This window comes from Gopherus evgoodei, chromosome 9, assembly GCF_007399415.2.
Source record: "Gopherus evgoodei ecotype Sinaloan lineage chromosome 9, rGopEvg1_v1.p, whole genome shotgun sequence".
Taxonomy (NCBI): domain Eukaryota; kingdom Metazoa; phylum Chordata; order Testudines; family Testudinidae; genus Gopherus; species Gopherus evgoodei.
Window position 1 is genome coordinate 33,243,428 of NC_044330.1, and position 25,323 is coordinate 33,268,750.

The 25,323-nt window shown below is 42.1% G+C and overlaps 1 protein-coding gene across 5 annotated transcripts in view; it reads left to right on the top strand.

Moving 5' to 3' along the window:
* Window positions 1–25,323, top strand: part of GK5 (glycerol kinase 5) — a 95,830-nt gene that overhangs the window by 18,203 nt on the left and 52,304 nt on the right. For 4 of the 5 annotated variants that reach the window (XR_004002039.1, XM_030575885.1, XM_030575884.1 and 1 more), the window contains 6 exons: window positions 10,677–10,770; window positions 11,587–11,718; window positions 15,020–15,095; window positions 21,861–21,922; window positions 22,000–22,073; window positions 22,966–23,026. Coding sequence is in view for 4 of the 5 variants with exons in the window: in XM_030575885.1 (XP_030431745.1) it covers window positions 10,677–10,770; window positions 11,587–11,718; window positions 15,020–15,095; window positions 21,861–21,922; window positions 22,000–22,073; window positions 22,966–23,026 (499 nt within the window). In the remaining variant the exon portion in view is untranslated. The remainder of the gene's footprint in view (window positions 1–10,676; window positions 10,771–11,586; window positions 11,719–15,019; window positions 15,096–21,860; window positions 21,923–21,999; window positions 22,074–22,965; window positions 23,027–25,323) is intronic. The other variant, XM_030575886.1, reaches the window with a different exon arrangement.

The window sequence follows — 25,323 nt, forward strand, 5'->3', positions numbered from 1 at the left end:
ATGGAGATAGATATTACCACATCTGAGGTAGAAGCCAGACTCAAACAGCTTAATGGGACTAAATCGGGGGACCCAGATAATCTTCATCCAAGAACATTTAAGGAACTGGCACATGAAATTGCAAGCCCATTAGCAAGGATTTTTAATAAATCTATAAACTCAGGAGAATTTCTGGAGACTGGAGAATTTCTAACATAGTTCCTATTTTTAAGAAAGGAAAAAAAAAATGATCCAGGTAACTGCAGGTCTGTTAGTTTGACATCTGTAGTATGCAGGGTCTTTGAAAAAAATTTGAAGGAGAAAGTAGTTAAGGACATAGAGGTCAGTGGTAATTGGGACAAAATACAACATGGTTTTACAAAAGGTAGATCATGTCAAACCAACCTGATCTCCTTCTTTGAGAAGGTAACAGATTTTTTAGACAAAGGAAATGCAGTGGATCTAATTTACCTCTATTTCAGCAAGGCATTTGATGCGGTTCCACATTGGGAATTATTAGCTAAATTGGAAAAGATGGGGATCAATATGAAAATTGAAAGGTGAATAAGGAACTGGTTACTACAGCAGGTCATACTGAAAGGTGAATTGTCAGGCTGGAGGGAGGTTACTAGTGGAGTACCTCAGGGATCGGTTTTGGGACCAATCTTATTTAATCTTTTTATTACTGACCTTTGGCACAAAAAGTGAGAATGTGCTAATAAAGTTTGTGGATGACACAAAGCTGGGAGGTATTGCCAATACAGAGAGGGACCAGGATATCCTACAGGAAGATCTGGATGACCTTGTAAACTGGAGTAATAGTAATAGGATGAAATTTAATAGTGAAAAGTGCAAGGTCATGCATTTAGGGATTAATAACAAGAATTTTGGTTATAAACTGGGAATGCAGCACTTGGAAGTCACAGAGGAGGAGAAGGACCTAGGAGTATTGGTTGATCAGAGAATGACTGAGCCACCAATGTGATATGGCTGTGAAAAAAGCTAATGCGGTCTTGGGATGCATCAGGCGAGATATTTCCAGTAGAGATACGGAGGTGTTAGTACCATTATACAAGGCACTGGTGAGACCTCATCTGGAATATTGTGTGCAGTTCTGGTCTCTCATGTTTAAGAAGGATGAATTCAAACTGGAACAGGTTCAGAGAAGGGTTACTAGGATGATCCGAGGAATGGAAACCCTGTCTTATGAAAGGAGACTGAAAGAGCTTGGCTTGTTTAGCCTAACCAGAAGAAGGCGAGGGGAGATATGATTGCTCTTTATAAATATATCAGAGGGATAAATACCAGGGAGGGAGAGGAATTATTTAAGCTCAGTACCAATGCGGTCACAACAAATGGATATAAACTGGCCATCAGGAAGTTTAGACTTGAAATTAGACGAAGGTTTCTAGCCATCAGAGGAGTAACGTTCTGGAATAGCCTTCCATGGGGTGCAGTGAGTCAAAAGACATACTTGGCTTCAAGACTAAGCTTGATAAGTTTATGGAAGGGATGATATGATGGGTTAGCCTAATTTTGGCAATTAATTCATCTTTGACTATTAGCACTAAATATGCCCAATGGCCTGTGATGGGACACTAGATAGGGTGGGATCTGAGTTACTACAGAGAATTCTTTCCTGGGTGTCTGGCTGGTGAGTGTTGCTCACATGCTGAGGGTTTAGCTGATCACCATATTTGGGGTCAGGAAGGAATTGTCCTCCAGGGCAGATTGGCAGAGGCCCTGGAAGACCGGTTTTTCCTTTCTCTGTAGCATGGGGCTCGGGTCACTTGTTGGAGGATTCTCTGTACCTTGAAGTTTTTAAACCACAAGTTGAGGACTTCAGTAGCTCAGACATAGGTCAAAATCTCACTCACCCACTCCTGCTTGTTACAGGAGTAGGTGAGTGAGATTCTGTGGCCTGCGTTGTGCAGGAGGTCAGACCAGAAGATCGTAATGGTCCCTTCTGACCTTTAGGTCTATGAGTCTATTAGTTCTGTGTGGTTCTTGCCTTGGAATCTCTGTTCTCCATTCTGTATGCTGATGGAGATGCCTCCTTGTCCCATCTTCAAGGCAAATGAGGCTAGAGGAGTTTCCTTAATCCTGTCATCCTTATCCCAGGGGTTTAGGTGTGTCTCTCCCTGTCTTTTCATTGCTTTTTGTAAGTCTCGATCAATTTTGGATCAAGCAAAGGCTGGCGGGGAAGGGGGGAGAACACAGAGCTGCTAGGTAACAGTTATGTATGCACAAGCTTCAGTTATCCAACTTCTGTATTTTTCCAGCTGTTTTTGCAGTTTCTGGGTGTGACATACCCAGACTACAATCTCGACTCGTGTAGGTGTGTCACCTCTGCCTTCTAACCTGGGATGTCCTTTACAATGTTTTGCTGCTGTAGCCTCCCATTTGGATTGCTCACAAACAGCCTCCAGCATAGAAGATGCTCTTAGCCATGTCTGTGTGTGTGCTGCAGCCAGCTAGCCACACCTTGGCTCTTACCAGTCTTAATTATATTGCAGGGTGATTCCAAAACAACCTTGGTCCTAGATTTCCCCCCAGAAATGTTTGTCCTATACTGCCCAGCTTTCTCCTGGACAATAGAAATCCGTTAATGCTTTAATAGAAATAACATGCACATAACTTTCCACCACAAATGGACTTTCCCAGACACTTTAAACACACTGGATTAGATAAAACAATAAAATACGTTTTTATTAATTACAAAGAGAGATTTTAAGTGAGGCATAAAAATCAGAAATGGTTACAAGAAAAATAAAGATAAAATGCAGTTGGTCCGTAACTTAACAAACTTAAATTGAAAGCAAAGTTTTTTTCACCATATGCTCTCAGCAATCTTATTGACCACATTTCTTAGGTCAGGACTCCTTCTCCAGTTCAATTACTGCTTCCTTTTGTCCTTTCTCGTGCAGTGAATCGACGGACAGAAAGAGAGAGAAAGGAGGGGTGCCTTGGTCTTTGTCTCCCTTTTTATAGTGTCAGTCCCTCCCTTGGAAAACATTTCTAGCTGAGATTCAGGAGACAGCATCTGTAGGAAAGGATGTTCCCTGCTACTTTCCCTCACCTGTTGGAGCTTCTTTTGTTTCCCTTCCTGCTTAATAACTGTACTCATTCACTATACACAATTACAAATCATTAAAAATATTACTATCAAAGGTCTTAATATTACCATTAACAATTCTTTTTATATTTCAATGTTATAAGTCAGTATATGTTGTTCTGTGCTACTCTTAATCTTTTAGAAAGGAGGAGGGAAATTACCTACTTATAAAATGCTTGTTCTGTTTCTGACATGCTTGGTGTCAAATGATTGCTTGAATCCCAGATTGAGAGAAGGGATTACACAATGGCCATACTGGGTCAGACCAATGGTCCATCTAGCTCAATGTCCTGTTTTCTGACAGTGGCCAGTGGCAGATACTTCAGAGAGAATGAACAGAATGGGACAATTATCAAGTGACCCATTTTCTGTTATCCAGTCCCAGAGCATGGGATTTCATCCTTGACCATCAGTGGGGCTAATAGCCATTGATGGACATGCATTTCATGAATTTATCAAAATCTTTTATTAACCCAGTTACTCTTTTGGCCTTCACAGAATTCCCTAGCAATAGGTTCCACAGGGTGACTATGCACTGTCTGAAGAAGTACTTCCTTATGTTTGTTTAAAACCTGCTGCCTATTAATTTCATCAGGTGACCCCTAATTCGTGTGTTATATGAAGGGGGAAATAACATTTCCTTATTCACATTTGCCACACAATTCAGGATTTTATAGACTCCTTTCATATCCCCCGTTGTCCTTTCTTTTCTAAGCTAAACAGTCCCAGTCCTTGTCATCTCTTTTCATATGGAAGCTGTTCCATGCCCCTGATCATTTTTGTTGCCCCTCTTTATATCATTTCCAATTCTAATACTGTATATCTTTTGAGATGGAGTGACCAGACCAGCACATAGTATTCAAGGTGTGGGCATATCATGGATTTACATAGTGGCATTATGATATTTTCTGTCTTCTTATCTACCCTTTCATAATGGTTCCTAACATTCTGTTAGCTATTTTAATTGCCATTGCACATTGAACAGATGTTTTCAGAAAACTATTCATGATTCAGTTCCTATAAGGGTCTAGCTAAAATATCTGTTTGCCTATAACAGAATAAAAAATACTCTTGACCTTCAGAATTACAGTAATCATCAAAGCATTGCTTTAAGCCCTTCCTTGAGTAGATGCAGCCATGTATTTCACTTAGGTGTGTATGCACCCAGCCATCAGAGCTGGAGAATTTTTTGCCCAGCAGTTCAGTAGAACCTCAAAGATACAAACACCAGAGTTATGGACTGACTGGTCCACCGGAAACCATGTGGAACTGGAAGTAAGCAATCAGGCAGCAGCAGAGACAAAAAAAAAAAAAAAGGCAAGTACTGTACTATGCCTGTATTGCATCTTAAAGGTAGGCACATCTGGGCCCCATGTCCATATCCCCATGTGTGGGGCAGCCACTTACAGCTAGGAGATAAAAGACACTGAGCTTCGCAGGCACAGCTGTGAGCCCCTGCTGCCAGCCTAAGGCAGCCTGAGCAGACAGAGCAGGAGCAGTTGCTGGGGTCTGTGCACTTCTTTCCTTTAAGCTGCATGTGCTATTTTCACCACCTTCCCTCCCTTTGGTCGAGAGTGGGACAAGGTTGCAAGCTCAGTCTGAGTCTGGGAAAGAAGTTACTGCAGCCCGAGCTGCTGATGCTGCAAGGAAGCTGCTGGTGCTGAGGTGGGAGCTGCTGCTTTTGCGGCCAAAGCCTGGTCTGGAGCGTGAGCTGCCTGAGCTGCTGGTGGCACGCTTTGCTCTGGAGGAGAAGCTCAGTTTTAAAGGGCCACAGCCTGCACTGTGTGCCCACTTTTATGCCGAGGTGCTCCAGGGTGCCTCACTCATCATCCTTCCAGCCAGGGGTTAGAACTAGCTGCCTGTCGTCTCCCCCAGTTGTGAGACAGCCACTGAGAGGTAGGAGGTGAAGATGAACATTTCAGAGTTATGAACAATCTCCTTTCCGGAGGTTCCCGTAACTCTGAGGTTCTGCTTTATCTGTAAAGGGGAGGCACTTGCACCTCATGGACATATCCCCTCCCCTGGTTATATGAGGTGGTGCTGGTCCAACTCCCCTAAGTTTCTTCTTTCCACCTGTAGCTGGTGTCACAGCTCTGTGTGGTTCTTAACCTCATGATTCCTCTGTCCTTTTTAGTGACTTATTCTAGTTGTATACAGTTAGTATCATGGTGCTACTGTTTTTCAGATTTAGTCAAGTTTTTCCCTGGTGATGTGTCACAACCCAGTGTTCCTCTCCCTCAAGGGGTGCCTTGGGGAGGCAGATCAGCATTGTATGTTGCTAACGCTGTTGCAGGCATCACAAGGCATTTTGGGAAGGTTAAATGTGTGATGTGGAGTGGAAGATTCCTTTGCAGGTTACGAGAGGCTGAAGGGGGAGGAAGGGAGAAGAGAACGGGTTAACTGAACGCCTCAGTTCTCAGCTCAGTCCAAAGATAAGACATGAGCTCCAGTCCAAGATCATGGCACTTGAGACGGTGAAGGCCAGCAAGGGGAAAAACAACCATCTCATGTCCCTGAAGCTGGTTTGTTTTGGGAACGCTGACGAGGCTATAGAAAGCCAGTTTGGTCTGGTACAAAGAGCACGGGGGACACGGGTCCCTTCACAAAACGCTCCCAAAAGATCCCAGGACTTAAAACCCTCTTGAGAGCCGAAGCAAATCGGAGATCAACAGCGGATCCTGGATGACCTGTGCACGGGACAGAACTCCAGCCCACCTCTTCTTCCCCTTCTTCGTACATTACACCCAGGCTTGGCCAGCCCTGGTAGTGCATGTGTGAGTAGGACAGTGGGTTAGGAATTGGGGCACTAACACTTTCTTCCTTCTCCTGAGTGACGTGGGGAACCCCCAGAACACTCTGCTGTTATTTTATTATTTTATTAATAAAGCTTTAAAATTTAGTCACTTGGTGTGCACCTCCATCTCCTCCAGTAACGATCTTGCGGCTTCAGCCTTATCATCTGGTGCCGCAGGCAAATTGGTAACATAAATCTGTCACAGATGCCCTTACCAGGATTTAACCATTGCCTGTTGTGTGGGGGGAATGATCCTAAATAATGATCCCTAGATGAGGTGCTTGCTTTGCTCAGGCGAACCCCACATCAGGGAGCAGTGTTTGATTTGCAAGTCATTCACAAAATGGAATTCAGTGGCAAGAGATCTTTGCCTAAAGCAGCACGTTCTTAAACAGGCCATGAGGCCTGCTTCGGCACTGAGGCCCATGTCAGATCTGAGGTCACTTTTGGGTTCACAGACTGTTTCTGTTTTGTGCTCGAGCTGGCATCTCTCTGAAGAGATGAGGTCCCAAGCTCTCCCTTGGTCCAGGATTTTGCCAGAGCTATGACATTTACTGCTCCACTGTCTGGCCAGGCTGCTGAAACCCTTGGGTCCATCAGCACCGCATCCTGACATTCCCATGCTGCAGACTGTTGAAGTGAGGCTGGTGGTGAGCTTAGCACCAGGGACCTTCTCAGCACCAGGAAGTTCTTTGGCACCGTTGCACCTACTGCGAAGGGATTGGAGAAATACTACTTTGTAGTGGTGCAGGGATTTGAGGGTTTTTACTTCCACCTGGCCCCTAATTCCCTTGTTGTAACTGCAGTTAATGACAGGGCTCAGCACGGTAGGTTTAAGTCCATTGTTAAGGACAGGGACTTCAACAAGATGAATTTAAAGGGTAGAAAAATCTGTGCCTCCTCTTGACTACAAATGCAGATTGCCAGCCAGTGGGATGGTGTCCAAGCATGACTTAGTAAATTTGTCAGCCATGTCTAAATTTGCACACCAGCTGCCTGAAACCTCCAGGCAGGAATTTTGGGAGTTTATTACAGAGGGCTGCTTGGTTGCCAAGATGTCACTACGGTCCATGCTAGACATCACAGATGCCTTGGCAGTGACCAAGGGAAGGTGCAAAGTTCGAGCATTGCTCTCAATGTACAACAGGCAATAGAGGATTTTTCCTTCAATGGACTGCTGCTTTTTTTGGACAAAACTGACATAACAGTGTGCTCCTTCAAAGATTTTAGGGCAACCCGTCTGTCCTTGGAGATGTATAAACCTCTGAGGTGCCATTACGGTGGACAACACTAACACATAACAATGCTCTTTGAACAGTATCTTCCCTTGAGACATTAGGAAAACCACATAAAGGAGCATAGATCCCAGAGGTGGAGGCATTCAGGTCCTGGGTTTGGCCAGTCCACACAACCAAACCCACCTTCTGATATATTGAACTTCCACAAGTTAAAAAGTGGAAATACTTTAACCAGACTGTTCTCCACCAGTTTGAAGCCAATAAGACACATGCTCCTAAGTCATTTAGGTGCTTTTGAAAAAATTGCCTGTAGCTGTCTAAATGTAGGTTTATGAACCTAACTTCAGGCTCCTATTTTTGAAAATTGTTACATGTGTATTAAAAAGTTCACAATAACAGTGTGTGACAGGATCCCTGGGGTGAGCCTGGACTGGGGGACTGCTGAGCTCTCCAAACCCACCAACATGGGTTGCTCCTCACACTGTGATACTGATGTGAAGCTACAAACGTCGGGCAGGTACTGCACTTATACAGCCATTCACAGGCAGGGACACGCAACTGAGTTACATGAATGATCTCCTAGTCTCTCATGAACCATCAGTAGAGAGGCTCCAGTAAATTCCCTCCAGTTCCACAGTCCTGCAGCCCAGATCTGTACCATTTTGTATTGGTCAGCAGCCTGACCAGTTTAAGTTCATTACTTAGTTCACCACTTCTTCATACGAAGGTGGAAATGCACAAGCCTTTGTAAGCTGAGTAGATTTCCCAAGCACTTTAGTTTAGTTTATTAACTACAGAAAGATAGATTTTAAGTGATAAGTGGTAGTTACTTTTAAGAAAATAAAAAGTAAATACACATTCTAAATCCTAAACTTTTAGTCTAGGAAAGAGTTGAATCGAACAGCTTTTCTCACCCTGACAGATGTTACAATCAGGTTTACAGTTCTTCAATACACAGACTGAACACCCATCCAGCCTGGGACCAGACTCCTTCAGTAGAAAGTCTTTTGTCCTCCAGATGTTCTTCCAGGTGTAGAGTTGGGCAGGGAGAGAGGCCAAGGGATGATGTCATCGTTTCTCTTTCTATACATTCTCCCAGCTGCTTAAAAGATCCCTGCTGTGATGTGGGGTTCAGGCATCCCCTATTGGTCAGGCAGTCTCCATTGTCTACATGCTCTCTCTGAGAAGTCTCTGGGATGGCCATGGGGAAAGTGGATTCCCTTTTAATGGGCCATCAGTTTACAGCTTTATCAAACCAATTTAAAACTTTTTGCTTTTGCAATTTTAGATTATTTTTTTAACTAGCTAAATTACGAATCTGATTGATTTATTTTTTAAAGCATCTACTGGCAGGATCTTTTATTTGCAGTTTACAAGACTGCTATAAGCAAAAAAACAGAATACTGAGAATTAATGTCTTGATTCTTGCAAACATTTAAACAGTACGTAATTTTACTCACCTGAATAGTTCTACAGTAAAAGCTGTGTTATCTGGCCTTGTACCAACTGGAAAGCGCTATAAACTGGCATTTCTAATCTTCATAGAAAGTCTGGTTTGGGGCTGGCAGATTCCCTGTCTGGCTCCACATGGCTCCCCAGAAGTGATGACATGTCTCTGCTACTCTTAGGCGGAGGAATGTCCACGAGGGGTTTGGAGTGCAGGAGGAGGTGCAGGTCTGGGGGTTGGGGCATAGGAAGGGGTGTAGTTTGGGTGCAAGAGGGAGGTCGGGGCAGAGGGTTGGGGTGTGGGAGGTATTTCACAGTGCTGGATCCAGGGGCACTCAACTTGGGCTACGTCTCCCTGCTGTTCCTAGGTGGAGGCATGGCTAGGCAGCTCTGATTTTAATCAATGAATTTTAAAACATGAGATGATTTATATTTATTTGATTTAAAGTGCTCTGTGCTGGGTGCAACTTGATTGATGATTTGAATTTTGACCAAAGAATTTGAGCCACATACATTCTCTTATTTTGCTTTCTGGAATCCTGTATTTCATAGCAGTATTGTCTCATTGTTTCTTGTACTCCCCCATCTGTCCATCTATATTTGTTGTCTCGTATCATACTTAGGTCTAGTCTACACTAGGAAATTAGGTTGATATAACTGTCACTTGGGTCTGAAAAATCCACACTCCTGTATAACTACATCACTCAGCTCTAACCCCATTGACCTAGCTGCTGCCTCTTGGGAATGTGGATTACCTGTGCCAACAGGCAAACCCCACCCACTGGTGTAGATAACATCTTCACTGAAGATTTACAGTGGCGCAGCTGCTGCAGCATTTTAAGTGTAGACAAGCCTTGGATTGTAATCTCTTTGGGGCAAGGACTGTCTCTTTTTTATTTTATTCTGTGTTTACACAGCATTTAGCGATGGGATTCTGGTCCTGGTGCTTCTAGGCACTATGATAATAAAGATAATAAATTGAACCTGACTTTTATAATCTGACTCCACCTTTGGAAGAAGGTATAAATCCAGTACAGTCTTGTATTTTCTTAAATCTGTGAGGGAGAAGTTCTAAATGTTACTTCATGAGCTTATTTTGTTCATTATTATGGGGCATCATCATGATCAGATGCTGTGGATTTTTATTTTAAGCTAGAGTAGATTGTTACTCATCTATTTTTGTTGTGTCAGGTCTGTCCTTTTCTTCACTCTTTGTTCCATTTTCTCACTTTTGCAGCCATGGTACTTAGAGTTGAATGGCATTTGACAGATTTGTACATGTTAACTCTTCAACATGGCTTTCAAGTACAGTTAGCATATATGGTGGGCAGCAGGAGAAACTACGGAAATCATAGAATCATCTAAATGGAGGGCTGGAAAGGGCCTCAAAGTCATCAAGCTCAGCCTCCTGTGCTGAGGTAGGACCAAGTAAACCTGCCAAGTGTTGGCCCAACCTGTTCTGAAAAACCTCCAATGATAAGGATTCCACTACCTCCCTTGCAAGCCTGTTCCAGAGCTAAAATGCTCTTATAGTTAGAAAGTTTTTCCTAATATCTAATCTAAATTGCTATTCTTTCAGGTTGAGCCCATTACTATTTGTCCTACCTTCAGGGACATGGAGAACAATTGATCACGGTCCTCTTTATAGTAGCCTTCACATATTTGAAGACTGCTGGCAGTCACAGTTGACCCTCATTCAGTTCAATATTCAAATCCCCAAACTCTCCAGCTCTTGCCTCAGAGCAGTCAGCATAAGCCACATCCTGCTTTGTTTGTACAGATACAATTTATAGCAATTCAAAACAGTTTTATGGCTGCCAAACTTTTGATTTGTTCTTGATTACGCTTTACAAAAGTGTGTGTCCTTTTTTTCTTTTTCTTTTTCCAGAGCTACAGTTCTGGCTAAGAACTTCACTCATCACAATGGTGTCTAAGTGCCTGTTAATTTCTCAAAACCACCAGAAATTTATGCAGTTGCTTTAGGAATTATTGCTAACAAACATTCTCTTTCTTCAAACACTTTAATATAATTTTGTTTTTAGCAATATATTTGCTTTAGCTTCAAATTGAAATGTTCAAATCCTATTTTCTTACTGATTTTCAGGAAGACAGGAAAGCCATTTCATAATTTCATAAGCTGGCAAGACCTAAGAGCTGCTGCTCTCGTAAATTCCTGGAACAGGGGTCTCATATTGAAGGTATGGCTGCTCATTGAGTATGCTGCTTAGATACTGTTTTTGTTTTCATTTACCCAAATTATATGTGATAAATATTGCAAGTGCCCCAGTACATAATTTCAATAAATGACTTTACATGTCGTTTACAATTTTAAACAAAAAATAATAGGGTTAGCATACAAAATGACAGGACACAAAAGCAAAGAAATTAAACACTGACACTCTGTATCTACCTATAAATCTAGTAAATGAATCCCTTGTTTTATTAATATGTCACATGTTAACATTGCTAGCAAATGATTATTTTGGCTCAGAATTTAAATTTGTCGGTATGGTTTTTGAGATTTTTGTACTTAGAATATTCATTCTTTCTTCTGATTATGTGTTGTACATTTGGAGCATATGGGTTCTTAAAAACAAATAAGATTGGTCCCTGCTTTATGTGGAAAGTTGAAGTCAACCTTACCTGTAAAGCTAGTACTGGCACCTTCATAAGATGTAAAATTCCCTGGTTTGCCAGAGATCTCCTTTGTGACACTGGGCAATTCATTTAACCTCTGTGTCTCATTATCTATCTGTAAAATACAACTAAGACAATCCTTCCCCTAAGTTTTTTTTGAAGCTATATTAAAGTTTATGAAATGTCCAGATAATACATAAATATCTTCTACAAGAATTTCCTGCATATCTGAATTCATTTTTGCCCAGGAGATTATCTGTCAGTGTATGATGGATTTGTGTACATTATCCTTAAATTTATTTGACCAAAAGATTAAAAGAGATAAATCCAAAAGTTTGGTCAAAAACATTTAAATAACTTCTGTTCTTTTGGAATAGGTAATCCATGTTATCTCTACAATGCTTCACTTTTTAACTTGGAGCGATCGATATGTAATTGCTAGTTCATTGACTTTCACAACACATCATGTCTCTTTGAGGCTGTCCTGGGTTTTACAAAATATAACTGAGGTAAGAAGTTGTTGTGGGGCGGGGGGGGGGGAGTAATACTCTTGGTACATAATAGCAATAGTGACTTTCCTTGATCGTTATCTGCTTGGTTTTTGCTTTCTTTATTTCCTTCCCTCAAAGGGAATGGAAAGAGAGAATGTCTTCTATTATGTAACACTGAAACATATCTATTTGGAACAAACTAATGTTGGCTTATGATCTACGTATCTTTTTACAAACTTTCCCATGAGCCTGCAAACACTTGTTCATGTGTGTAATTACTCACGAGTAGTCCGTCCTACAAAACATGATCATATTGCTAGTTTGGCATTTTTTGATTTATTAATCTTAACATTATACAACATTTTTATTGTAATTTATTTTAAAGTGAATTGCACTTTATTGTGTAAGAATGTGGTATATTTGTATTTTATCTTCGACAGTGTTACGTTTCCAGTCTGCCTTATCCCAACGCTTACAGATTTCCAGAAATCAATAACATAGTGGTCAACAAACAAGGGTCTCCACTTACTCAGTAATTACTTATGTAATTTTAAATACTTGACTAATGGTGTATAGTGTCAGTTCCAGATATGTAAAATTAAACATTGCTGTGTATTATATTATGCTAGCACCAAACCTTCTAAAGAACAATTAACTCACTGTGTCTCCTGTTTTTGTTCCTTGACTTGGCTTTTTCCTTTTCTTTCTCTTTACTTAATGTATCAGTGTGTTTACTTTCAGATTTTTTTAAAAAAGAGAAATGGGAGTGTCATTTGTTGGTTGTTTTGTTTTACAATAAATAAGGAAGACTTTACAAGTTGTTGTTATAATTTTTTTATCTATTACCATGTTTGTTCTAGCATAGAAATATCAGGAATGTAAAATATGGTCTTCCCTGGATTTGTTGGTAGACTTGTTGGCTCTTTCAGATATGGACTTATTGAAGGAGTAGGAGGATGCTAAGTCTTCAGTTAAAGACCTATTTTCTCCCAAGAATTCCCTAGTAATTGGTATTTAAACAAACAAACAAACAAATAGGAAAACACAAAACCCCAAAGCTCTGACTTAAAAAATCACTTCCCTTTTCAATAAGTTCAATAAATTAAATAAGTTGGTCATTCTGCAAGTTCTCTGGTTGTCCTTTGAGTCTTTCAAGAAAAATAGGATAAGCAAAATCTGAATTTCTAGTTTTAAAGAAGGAAGTAGGGAAATAATAATTTTCAGGCTTTCTTTGTATAAACAGAGGTCAGCAACCTTTCAGAAATGGTGTGCCGAGTCTTCATTTATTCACTCTAATTTAAGGTTTCGCGTGCCGGTCATACAATTTAATGTTTTTTAGAATGTCTCTCTCTACAAGTCTATATATTATATAACTAAACTAGTATTGTATTGTAAAATAAACAAGATTTTCAATATATTTAAGAAGCTTAATGTAAAATTAAATTAAAATGTTGATTTTACCCCACCGGCCTGCTCAGCCTGCTGCGGTCTGGGGTTCAATAAGGGTGTCATCCCTAGAAACCTTTGGCAGAGGAGTGCCTCCATGAAAATTTCATTGAGCTCTCTCAGGAGGATTAAAGGGACATCTCTAATGTGCATAAACAAACTGCTCTACATGGCCTAACTGTATAGCAGAATTAAAAGCAAATAACAACGCTGCCTCTTTTATTTGTACTGCTACCTCTTCTTGTATGAGTAAATTAATGAAAAGCCAATAACTATGTCTTACTAAGTTGGGGGCGCCATCACTATAAGGGGAAATATATTTACACAATTACTCGAGGATCCTTCCTATGCATCAGGCTCGACTGCCGGGCCTGCCTAGCCCGTGGTGGAGTCTCAAACAGCTCCTGGCTTGCAGCATAGCTGAAGTCCCCCAGCAACTTGCCTCCCAGTCACATATCCGCCATGCTCCTCCTTTTTCCTCCTCTACCACCTCTTCATCCTCACTGTTCATGGCAGGGGCTTGTGACCTGGGCTCCTTAGAGATATCCATGGTGGTCTGCTAGGTGGTAGCGGGGTCTTTGCCAAGTATGACATGCACCTCTTTGTAAAAGTGGCAGGTCTGCGGCTCTCAACTGGATTGACTGTTGTCCTCCCTGGGCTTCTGGTATGCCCAATGAAGTTTCTATGCTTTAACTCGGCAATCTGCTGATCCCTGTCATACTCCTCCTCCAGCGTCCCCCGTGCAGTCTGTTTGCAGATGTTCACATTTATACAGCTGGGCCATTGCTGTTCTTGTACAGTTTATTGTCCCCACAGGCCCAGGAGATGCAATATCTTCTGTCTACTCCAAGCTGGAGTGTATCTGGAGTAGGGGTCAGCAACCTTTCAGAAGTGGTGTGCCGAGTCTTCATTTATTCACTCTAATTTAAGGTTTTGCGTGCCAGTAATACATTTTAACCTTTTAGAAGGTCTCTTTCTACAAGTCTGTAATATATAACTAAACTATTGTTGTATGTAAAGTAAATTAAGGTTTTTAAAATGTTTAAGAAACTTCATTTAAAATTAAATTAAAATGCAGAGCTCCCCGGCCCGGTGGCCAGGGCCCAGGCACTGTGAGTGCCACTGAAAATCAGCTCGCATGCCACCTTCGGCATGTATGCCAGAGGTTGCCTATCCCTGATCTGGAGCATGTAGCTGGTGGTCAGTTGGCAAGTTGCACACAACAATGGGGATTTGCTAGGTATGTTTGTCTAGCTGGACAATCAGAAAAAGGCATTTCAAAAATTCTCAGTGCTTTGAAAAGCAGGGTGGCCTTCTGGTCTCTGTGACCCCTGGGCTGTGGAATTCACAGTTGTGACCAGAGCGGTCAGTGTCAGGCATTGTGGGACAGCTACTGGAAGACTGTTCTGGTCAATGTAAGTCAGACAGTGTCTACACTAGCATTGCATCAACCTTAGTACATCGACTATGGCTAAATGCCACTTGGGGAGATAGTGTTACTATGTTACTCTAACGGGCTACTTATGTTGCTGGGAGACAAATTTAAGTGTAGACATGCACACAACTAGGTTGATGCAAGACAGTTTATGTTAACCTAACTTTGTAGTGTAGACCAGGCAGCCAGGGGATAGGGGTTGGTCTGCTGTGCTGCAGAGGAGAAATGGTACAGTGAAGTGCCTGGCACTAGAGCTTTCTGTGATTAATACCCCTTTCCCAGAGGAAATATTGTCAATTAGATAATTGTTTTCTGGAGACATGCATATTATTGTCCCCCAATTAAATATTTGGAAATGGGGAAGGGGGGGAGAGAGAGAAAATGTATCCCTTTCTTCACATCCACACTGAACACACTTGTGTTTTTTTTTTTTTCCAGGTACAACAAGCAGCCAATGAAAATAACTGCTGCTTTGGAACAATTGACACGTGGCTGTTATATAAACTCACCAAAGGTGAGTTTGCAAGCTCTGGTTAAACAAAATGTGTTTCAAATCTGAGCAGATTCATAGACTCTAGGACTGGAAGGGACCTCGAGAGGTCATCGAATCCAGCCCTCTGCCCTCATGGCAGGACCAAATACTGTCTAGACCATCCCTGATAGACATTTAACTAACCTACTCTAAAATATCTCCAGAGATGGCGATTCCACAACCTCCCTAGGCAATTTATTCCAGTGTTTAACTACCCTGACAGTTAGGAACTTTTTCCTGATGTCCAACCTAAATCTCCCTTGCTGCAGTTTAAGCCCATTGCTTCTTGTTCTATCATTAGAGGCTAAGGTCAACAAGTTTTGTCCCTCCTCCTGATGACACCCTTTTAGATACCTGAAAACTGCTATCATGTCCCCTCTCAGTTTTCTCTTTTCCAAACTAAACAAACCCAATTCTTTCAACATTCCTTCATAGGTCATGTTCTCAAGACCTTTAATCATTCTTGTTGCTCTTCTCTGGACCCTCTCCAATTTCTCCACATCTTTCTTGAAATGCGGTGCCCAGAACTGGACACAATACTCCAGTTGAGGCCTAACCAGCGCAGAGTAGAGTGGAAGAATGACTTCTTGTGTCTTGTTTACAACACACCTGTTAATGCATCCCAGAATCACGTTTGCTTTTTTTGCAACAGTATCACACTGTTGACTCATATTTAACTTGTTGTCCATTATGACTCCTAGATCTCTTTCTGCCATACTGCTTTCTAGACAGTCTCTTCCCATTCTGTATGTGTGAAACTGATTATTCCTTCCTAAGTGGAGTACTTTGCATTTGTCTTTATTGAACTTCATCTGGTTTACGTCAGACCATTTCTCCAATTTGTCCAGATCATTTTGAATTTTGACCCTGTCCTCCAAAGCAGTTGCAATCCCTCCCAGTTTGGTATCGTCTGCAAAGTTAATAAGCGTACTTTCTATGCCAACATCTAAGTTGTTGATGAAGATATTGAACAGAGCCGGTCCCAAAATAGACCCCTGCGGAACCCCACTTGTTATACCTTTCCAGCAGCATTGGGAGCCATTAATAACTACTCTCTGAGTACGGTTATCCAGCCATTTATGCACCCACCTTATAGTAGCCCCATCTAAATTGTATTTGCCTAGTTTATTGATAAGGATATCATGCGAGACTGTATCAAATGCCTTACTAAAGTCTAGGTGTACCACATCCACCGCTTCTCCCTTATCCACATGACTCGTTATCCTATCAAAGAAAGCTATCAGATTGGTTTGACACGATTTGTTCTTTACAAATCCATGCTGGCTATTCCCTATCACCTTACCACCTTCCAAGTGTTTGCAGATGATTTCTTTAATTACTTGCTCCATTATCTTCCCTGGCACAGAAGTTAAACTAACTGGTCTGTAGTTTCCTGGGTTGTTTTTATTTCCCTTTTTATAGATGGGCACTATATTTGCCCTTTTCCAGTCTTCTGGAATCTCTCCCGTCTCCCATGACTTTCCGAAGATAATAGCTAGAGGCTCAGATACCTCCTCTATTAACTCCTTGAGTATTCTAGGATGCATTTCATCAGGCCCTGGTGACTTGCAGGCATCTAACTTTTCTAAGTGATTTTTAACTTGCTCTTTTTTTATCCTATCTTCTAAACCTACCCCCTTCCCATAAGCATTCACTATGTTAGACATTCCTTCAGACTTCTCAGTGAAGACCGAAACAAAGAAGTCATTAAGCATCTCTGCCATTTCCAAGTTTTCTGTTACTGTTTCTCCCTCCTCACTGAGCAGTGGGCCTACCCTGTCCTTGGTCTTCCTCTTGCTTCTAATGTATTGATAAAAAGTCTTCTTGTTTCCCTTTATTCCCATAGCTAGTTTGAGCTCATTTTGTGCCTTTGCCTTTCTAATTTTACCCCTGCATTCCTATGTTGTTTGCCTATATTCATCCTTTGTAATCTGACCTAGTTTCCATTTTTTATATGACTCCTTTTTATTTTATAGGTCATGCAAGATCTCGTGGTTAAGCCAAGGTAGTCTTTTTCCACATTTTCTATCTTTCCTACCCATCAGAATAGCTTGCTTTTGGGCCCTTAATAGCGTCTCTTTGAAAAACTGCCAACTCTCCTCAGTTGTTTTTCCCCTCAGTCTTGATTCCCATGGGACCTTACCTATCAGCTCTCTGAGCTTACCAAAATCCGCCTTCCTGAAATCCATTGTCTCTATTTTTCTGTACTCCCTTCTACCCTTGCTTAGAATTGCAAACTCTATGATTTCATGATCACTTTCACCCAAGCTTCCCTCTACTTTCAAATTCTCAACGAGTTCCTCTCTATTTGTTAAAATCAAGTCTAGAACAGCTTCCCCCCAGTAGCTTTCTCAGCCTTCTGAAATAAAAAGTTGTCTGCAATGCAGTCCAGGAACGTATTGGATAGTCTGTGCCTTGCGGTGTTATTTCCCAACATATATCTGGATAGTTGAAGTCCCCCATCACCACTAAATCTTGGGCTTTGGATGATTTTGCTAGTTGTTTAAAAAAAGCCTCATCCACCTCTTCCAGCTGTGGTTAGGTGGCCTGTAGTAGACTCCTAGCACGACATCACCCTTGTTTTTTACCTCGTTTATCCTAACCCAGAGACTCTCAACACTTCTGTCTCCTGTGTCCATCTCCACCTTAGTCCAAGTGTGTACATTTTTAATATATAAGGCAACGCCTCCTCCCTTTTTCCCCTGTCAATCCTTCCTGAGCAAACTATACCCATCCACACCAACATTCCAATCATGTGTATTATCTCACCAAGTTTCAGTGATGCCAGCAATGTCATAGTTGTGCTTATTTATTAGCACTTCCAGTTCTTCTTGCTTCTCACATTTGTATATAGGCATCTAAGATACTGGTTTGACCTTGCCTCCCAGTTTTGCCCCGACCCTCCTTTCCCTCTGTCATTATAGCCCATGCTCCCTCTTGTTTCCGACCCATCTCCCAGGTCTTCATGTTCCCCACTTACCTGTGGGCTTTGCTCACCTGTCCCCGTCAAACCTAGTTTAAAGCCCTCCTCACTAGGTTAGCCAGTCTGTGTGGAAATAGGGTCTTTCCCCTCCTTGAAAGGTGAACACCATCTCTGCCTAGCAGTCCTTCCTCGAATAGCATCCCGTGGTCGAGGAAGCCAAAGCCCTCCTGGCGACACCATCTTCGCAGCCAGGCATTCACCTCCATGATGCATCTGTCTCTGCCCGGGCTCCTACCTTTGACAGGAAGAATCGAAGAGAATACCACCTGCACTCCAAACTCCTTCACCTGTTTTCCCAGAGCACTGTAGTCACTCTTGATCTGCTCAGTGTCACACCTTGCAGTATCATTTGTGCCCACATGGATGAGTAGCATGGGGTAGTAGTCAGAAGGCCGGATAATCCTTGACAATGCCTCTGTAACATTTCGGATACGGGTCCCTGGCAGGCAGCATACCTCCCAAGATGAAATGTCAGGGCGACAGATGGGCGCCTCCGTCCCTCTCAGCAGAGAGTCTCCGACCACCACTACCCTACGTTTCCTATTTTCAGTGGTGGCAGCAGACCTCCCAGCCTTAGGGGTACGAGGCTTCTCCTCCTTTACTGTAGGGGGTGATCCTTCTCTCCTGTTTCAAGAAGAGCATAATGTTTACCTATTACCACAGCAGGAGGGTTCGCAGCAGGGGTGGAGCACTGCCCGCTGCCAGAAGTAACCAGCTGCCAGTGCCCACCCTGAGCCATCTCCTCTTCCACCAGTGGTGTGTCAGCAGTTCTGTGAACTGGGACAGCTACCTCAGCTGTCTCCACATGGACACATGGATGTTGAATGCATTCCCCTAACATTATTCCCAAGAGCCCAACTGTCACATTAGGTGTTACGGATTTGGGGCTACTTATGAATGCTGAATGTTGGCTTGGTTATTGGGATATTTGCTGTATGAATATATTGGTTTAACTCAGTATGGGGCTGTCCCAAAAAATAGAAAAAAAAGGAAAGAGGCACTTAAGGGAGCCACCTCTCAGCAAACACTTGAGGAGTTAAGGTACATTGCTAAAATGGTTAGCTTTGATGGCAGGAAAAGCCCCATAAAAAGAAAGGAACAAAATGGTAACCAGAGTTTAAAATAGGATACTCTCTCAAGAAAAGGAGACAGTAGTTGTTTGGGGGAACCAGTCAGAGACACATGTTTGAACAGGCAGTGTTTGAAGATATTAGGCTTGCCTAGATTGCCATCAGAAGATAGTAAGACTTCAGGTAAGATAGACATGCTTGTAGACTGTTTTATTTAAAAATACATTTAATCTGAAAGCTTTGTTCCTATTGTGCATGTAAAGAATACTTTTATTTTAAGAAGACAGTTTTAAGACCAGTGGTCATAGACTCCCTAAGGGAAGAACCGCAGGTGCTTGAGCTCAGTCAGACCTGCAAGGTAAGAATGGTGGCTACGCAGGCCACTTTAGCCTGGGGTCAACTCTAAGAATAGGAGTCCATCCCAGGTTAGGAGGCTTGACATGTCAGGGAACGCAGAGAGACCACAAAGGGGAGGGAGGTGCAGCTAGCCTGTCACAACCGACGAGCCCTGAACCCAGGTCCACAGAAGCAGCCATACTTCAACTCTCCACTTGGCAGTCTGCTGACAGCTGCTAACCAGGACCCATGAAGCCCAGCCCCAGTTTGAAGCTCTGCTTCTGATGTATTATTGGTGAAGTCCCAAAGCAACCAGTTGGCCTGCTGGCCCTACTTAAGATAGGAACAGGAAGCTGTCTGAACTACTGGGATCCATTCTGCTCTGTACTGTGTGCCTTGTGCTGCTTGCTCCTGCTCCCCTGGCTTGACTTCCTGGTGTCCTGACTTGTCTTGGCTCATGACCTCTGACGTGGTTCTGGTCTCCTGCCTTTGACCCAGCCTAACTTTGGTTACCGACCTGTGGTTCTCAACTCCAATTTGACTTCTGCTTCTGATGTCCTAGTATGCTGACTCTCAGCTCTTGACTGTGGACTCCAGTTCTGATCAGTAGGTCTGGCTGCCCATGATGTAGCCTTGACATAGCCCTGTAATCATGAGATATAGTAATTAATATGGTAATGGATGGAATAACTAGGATTGGGCATTTGACTGGTCCAAAAATACCTGGTCAATTGATTGGTCAAATACAGCTCTACCCTGATATAACACTGTCCACGGGAGCCAAAAAATCTTACTGCATTATGAGTGAACTGCGTTATATTGAACTTGCTTTGATCCACCAAAGTATGCAGCCCTGCCTCCCAGGAGCGCTGCTTTACCGTGTTATATCCAAATTCTTGTTATATTGGGTCGCGTTATAAATGGTCAAATATTTTAAAGCACTAATTTATTAGAACAGTAACAAAAAAGAGTAAGACTTTATGGTCTCCAGTAGGCATAGTCTTAGACTGTTACAAAACCAAGTTAATTAACTCGGTCATTTTAACTCAGAAAAATGTAAAACACAATTAAATGAAGTTCTAAAAATGAAAGAATAATAATTACTTATTTTAATAATGTTAAGTTAGCATTTAAATGTAAACATTCAAGACTGAACAGTTACAAAAGAAGAGAAAAACAAAATTAAAGAAATAAACACATAGCCATTAAAAATAATTTTTAAATGAATTTATGTTAAATTGGCAGCAGGCAAATTCTCCAAGCAGCTTAATGGTTGTGCATCTAGTCTCTTTGTTTTAGGAGAGGAGGTTTAATGGCCATGTACCTTCTCTCACTGCCTTCTGAGTTAATTTCAGTAGGTTTGTCTAGTGCAAGGTTCAGCAATCTTTGGCATGCAGCTCGCCAGGATAAGTACCCCGGCAGGCCGGGCCAGTTTGTTTACCTGTTGCATCCGCAGGTTCAGCTAATCGTGGCTCCCACTGGCCGTGGTTCGCTGCTCCAGGCCAATGGGGGCTGCGGGAAGCAGTGCGGGCCAAGAGATGTGCTGGCTGCGGCTTCTCGCAGCCCCCATTGGCCAGGAGTGGTGAACTGCGGCCAGTGGGAGCCACGATCGGCCGAACCTGCGGGCATGGCAGGTAAACAAACTGGCCAAGGTGCTTACACTAGTGATCTGCGTGCCAAAGGTTGCCAACCCCTGGTCTAGTCAGTTTAGGTTGGAAGCTCTTCAGGGTAGGGACCGTGTATTTTAACTTGTTTAATGTAATTTGTAAACTGCCATGTACATTGATGGCTTGGTATACGTGAGTGTGTGTGTGTGTGTACACACACGCACAATATGTTGAGCTTCTTGATTGTCTGGAATCTTCTAGATCAACTTTCAGTTAATTCATCTTTTTCCCAACTGGTGACATTAACTTGTAGTAAAGTGAGTGATCAAGACATTTAGATAGGCTTGCTAACAGATGAAACAGCAAATACAGTCAAAAAGGTAGGCTACTACCTGCGTCAGGGTATTGTTGCTGAAATATTTGGTAATATATGACTTTTGTTAGATAATAGGCAGTCAATTGACATCATTTGATTGGTCAGTTGACTAGCTTACCAAGCCTAGGAATGTGTCGTTCCATTTCTGGGCAACTGTATGCAGAAAAAATAAGGCCATTATCTGGACACTTCAGAAGATTGAGATAGAATCCCTCTCTTTACAGCATGGTGGAATTAAAATGTCTTTGGACGTGCAGACCGGTGAATTTGGGCTAAATAGAGGCCATCAGACTCTTTGTAGTACATATATTTGCTTCAAATAGCTCTCTCTGAATATTTAGGCATTTAAAACTTTATTTGTTCCTTTGTTGCTAGGTTCTGTGTATGCTACAGATTATTCAAATGCCAGTTCAACAGGAGTTTTTGATCCCTTTCAGGTATGAATCTATTAACATAACATTGTAGATTGTTCTTTGAGACTGGTTAACTTTTTTAATTTTCTCTGTTATTTCAGATGTGTTGGAGTTCTGTTTTGAGCAAATTATTTTCAATACCGATGTCTATATATCCTCCGGTAGAGGACACGAAGTACGTAAGCAGGCAGAATCTTAAACAAAAATGTAACATCTAATAACTAAATTAAATATTGTTGAAAAAAGGTCACAAAAATCTCTGCAGACATTTAAAAAGTAATATGTTAAGTGAAGCCAAAAATAATTTAAATTATAAATATTTGTATTTGCACATATTTGTCTGATTCGTAGATCCAAATTGGTATTTTATACCAGAAAAAGGTAAAACAGCTTCATGATTTCTGTAAATAAAAAAAAAAACGAGTAACCCCTGAATGATGTGTATTGTATCAGGCCAGATGGATACAGGAGAGTGTTAGAAGGCAGATATGTTAGTCCCAGATTAAGTAGATCCCTTTTCCCTGGGTAAGGTACAGGGGCAGTTCCAGAACAAGTAGGAACTTGGTGGAACCAATTAAGGCAGGCAGGCTAATTAGGATACCTGGAGCCAGTTAAGAAGAAATTGCTAGAATCAGTTAGGACAGGCTGGCAAATCAGGGCACCTGAGTTTAAAAAGAACTTCACTTCAGTTTGTAACATGCATGTGAGGAGCTGGGAACAAGAGGCACTAGGAGCTGAGAGTGGGAAGGTGTATTGCTGGAGGATTGAAGAGTACAAGTATTATCAGACACCAGGAGAAAGGTCCTGTGGTGAGGATAAATAAGGTGTTGGGAGGAGGCCATGGGGAAGTAGCCCAGGGAGTTGTAGCTGTCACGCAGCTGTTCCAGGAGGCACTTGAGACAGCTGCTGTCCACAGGGCCCTGGGCTGGAACCCGGAGTAGAGGGCGGGCCTGGGTTCCCCCCAAAGGAACTTTATCACAGTACGTTGAGGACTTATTTAAAATTTTATTTTTTAATTTCTCAAAATTATCAATTCAGTGCAGTGACTTCTTTAATATTTATTTAAGTCACAGCTTTGGTTCAGTTGATGCTGAAATATTTGGGGTGCCTATTCCAATAGCGGCCTTGGTGAGTGAAAATCTTCAATGATTTTTTTTTTGTACTTGAGTGAGTAGCATTATTTTATGTAAATATACTCTTATATGTCTGTGTTTATAATTGTTAGTTTATTGTTTATGTCCTGTGTTTTCTGAAATTCCATGACTGCAGAATTGGTTATTAAATTTTGCTCCAAAATCTTTGCTTTCATTTAGAACAAAGGAAATGTTTCTAACCCTTACAGTTGTGAAGCAAGCCGTGCAGAGAGGGAACGTAACTTTGTTGTTAGGCACTGAAGTAGGACTTACGAGATCATGGTGGTATTCTAGGCCAACTATTTAGGGCCTGATCCTGCAATGGGTTCTACCCAGCATAACTCCATTGGGATTCCACATGGGTTCAAAAGGGTCTGAGCTAATGGATTCCCTTGCAGCACTGGGGCTTTAATTTCTCTGTGCCTTAGTTCCCCATACATAAAGCATGGATAATACTGTACTACAGTAACAAACGCTGTAGAAAACCTATATGTAAATAAAATGTAAAAATGACATCCAACAACTGCTCCATTCATCTCAATGGAATGTAAACACTGAAGCCAGTTTAAATGTCAGCTTTTATAACTGTTTCGCTGGTTAGTTGGAGATATCCTTCTCAAAGTAATTTATTTATCCATTATTGTTGGAGACAATTGTGGATATAATAAGAGCAATAAGGGTGGTAGCTGGGTGGGATCAGAGAAATAGGAATTAAAGACTCCAAAACTTCAGCTGTACCCCTACCCACAAAGGGGAACACAAACCACCACCTCTACCTTCCAGGATTCTTAAAGCCCCTACTGTCCCATTTGCTGGGTGCCAAAACATCAAACCTTCCCTTGAGTGCTTCTACAACCCCTTTGTTATTAATGTTGAGTATTTAAAAAAAGAAGAAAAAAATGAAGTGGCATATTGAAAATTGGGGACTGTATAAAATAAATTGAACAGTATTAAGATTTTGATTGAATTTAATATTAAAATGACTTGGGATATAATGTACTGATGGTGTTATTCATCTTCACATTTGATTTATTTTAAAACCACCATTTTTGAACTTTTACTTGAAGTTGTTGCAGAGGTCCAGTAGGCTGCTTAGTAAGTGGAGAATTGGTTCTGGTGGAATCATCTTGTATATAATTTTTATTTAAATGAGAAAACTGAAGTATGAGGGTATGTCTACACTATGAAATTAGGTCGATTTTATAGAAGTAGATTTTTAGAAATAGATTTTATACAGTTGATTGCATATGTCCACACTAAGCGCACTGTGGGTAGCTATCCCACATTTCCCGCAGTCTCCGCCGCCCATTGGAATTCTGGATTAAGCTCCCAATGCCTGATAGGGCAAAAACATTGTCGCGGGTGGTTTTGGGTACATGTCGTCAGTCATCCCTCACTCCATGAAAGAAACGTTGGACAAACGTTTCGTGCCTTTTTCCCACGCAGATGCCATACCACGGCAAGCATGGAACCCGCTCAGCTCAGCTCACCATCACCGCTGCTGTTGTGTCCTGGGTGCTGCTGTCAGCAGACGGTGCAGTAGGACTGCTAACCATCGTCATCCAGAGCTTCCACTATAACTCCGCTCTCCTGCTCTTGTAAATGATCTCAGTCTCAATGACAAGTTTCTACAAGTTGTCAGAAATCTGCGTGGTGCTAACCATCGTCATCCACCGCTTCCGCTGCAACTCTGCTCCCCTACAGACGCCATACCATGACAAGCATGGAGTCTGCTCAGCTCACCTTCTGTTGTTGTGAGCATTGTAAACACCTTGTGCATTACCCTGGAATATATGCAGAACCAGCCTAAGAAACACCAGCACGAGGAGGATTTCGATGAGGACATGGGCACAGATGTTCCTGAAAGCATGGGCTGTGGCAATTGGGACATCATGGTGGCATTGGGGCTTGTTGATACAGTGGAACGCCAGTTCTAGGTCAGGCAAACAAGCACAGACTGGTGGGACCGCATAGTGTTGTGGGTATGGGATGAGTCACAGTGGCTGCGAAGCTTTGGCATGCGTAAGGCCACTTTCCTGGAACTCTTGAGAGTTGCTTTCCTCTCACCCTGAAGTGCAGGAATACCAAGATGAGAGCTGCCCTGACAGTTGAGAAGCGAGTGGCGATAGCCTTGTGGGAGCTTGCAATGTCTGACTGCTACCGGTCAGCCGGGAATCAGTTTGGAGTGGGCAAATGTACTATGGCAGCTGCTGTGATCCAGGTAGCCAATGCAGTCGTTGACATTCTGTTATCAAGGGTAGTGACTCTGGGAAATGTGCAGGTCATACTGGA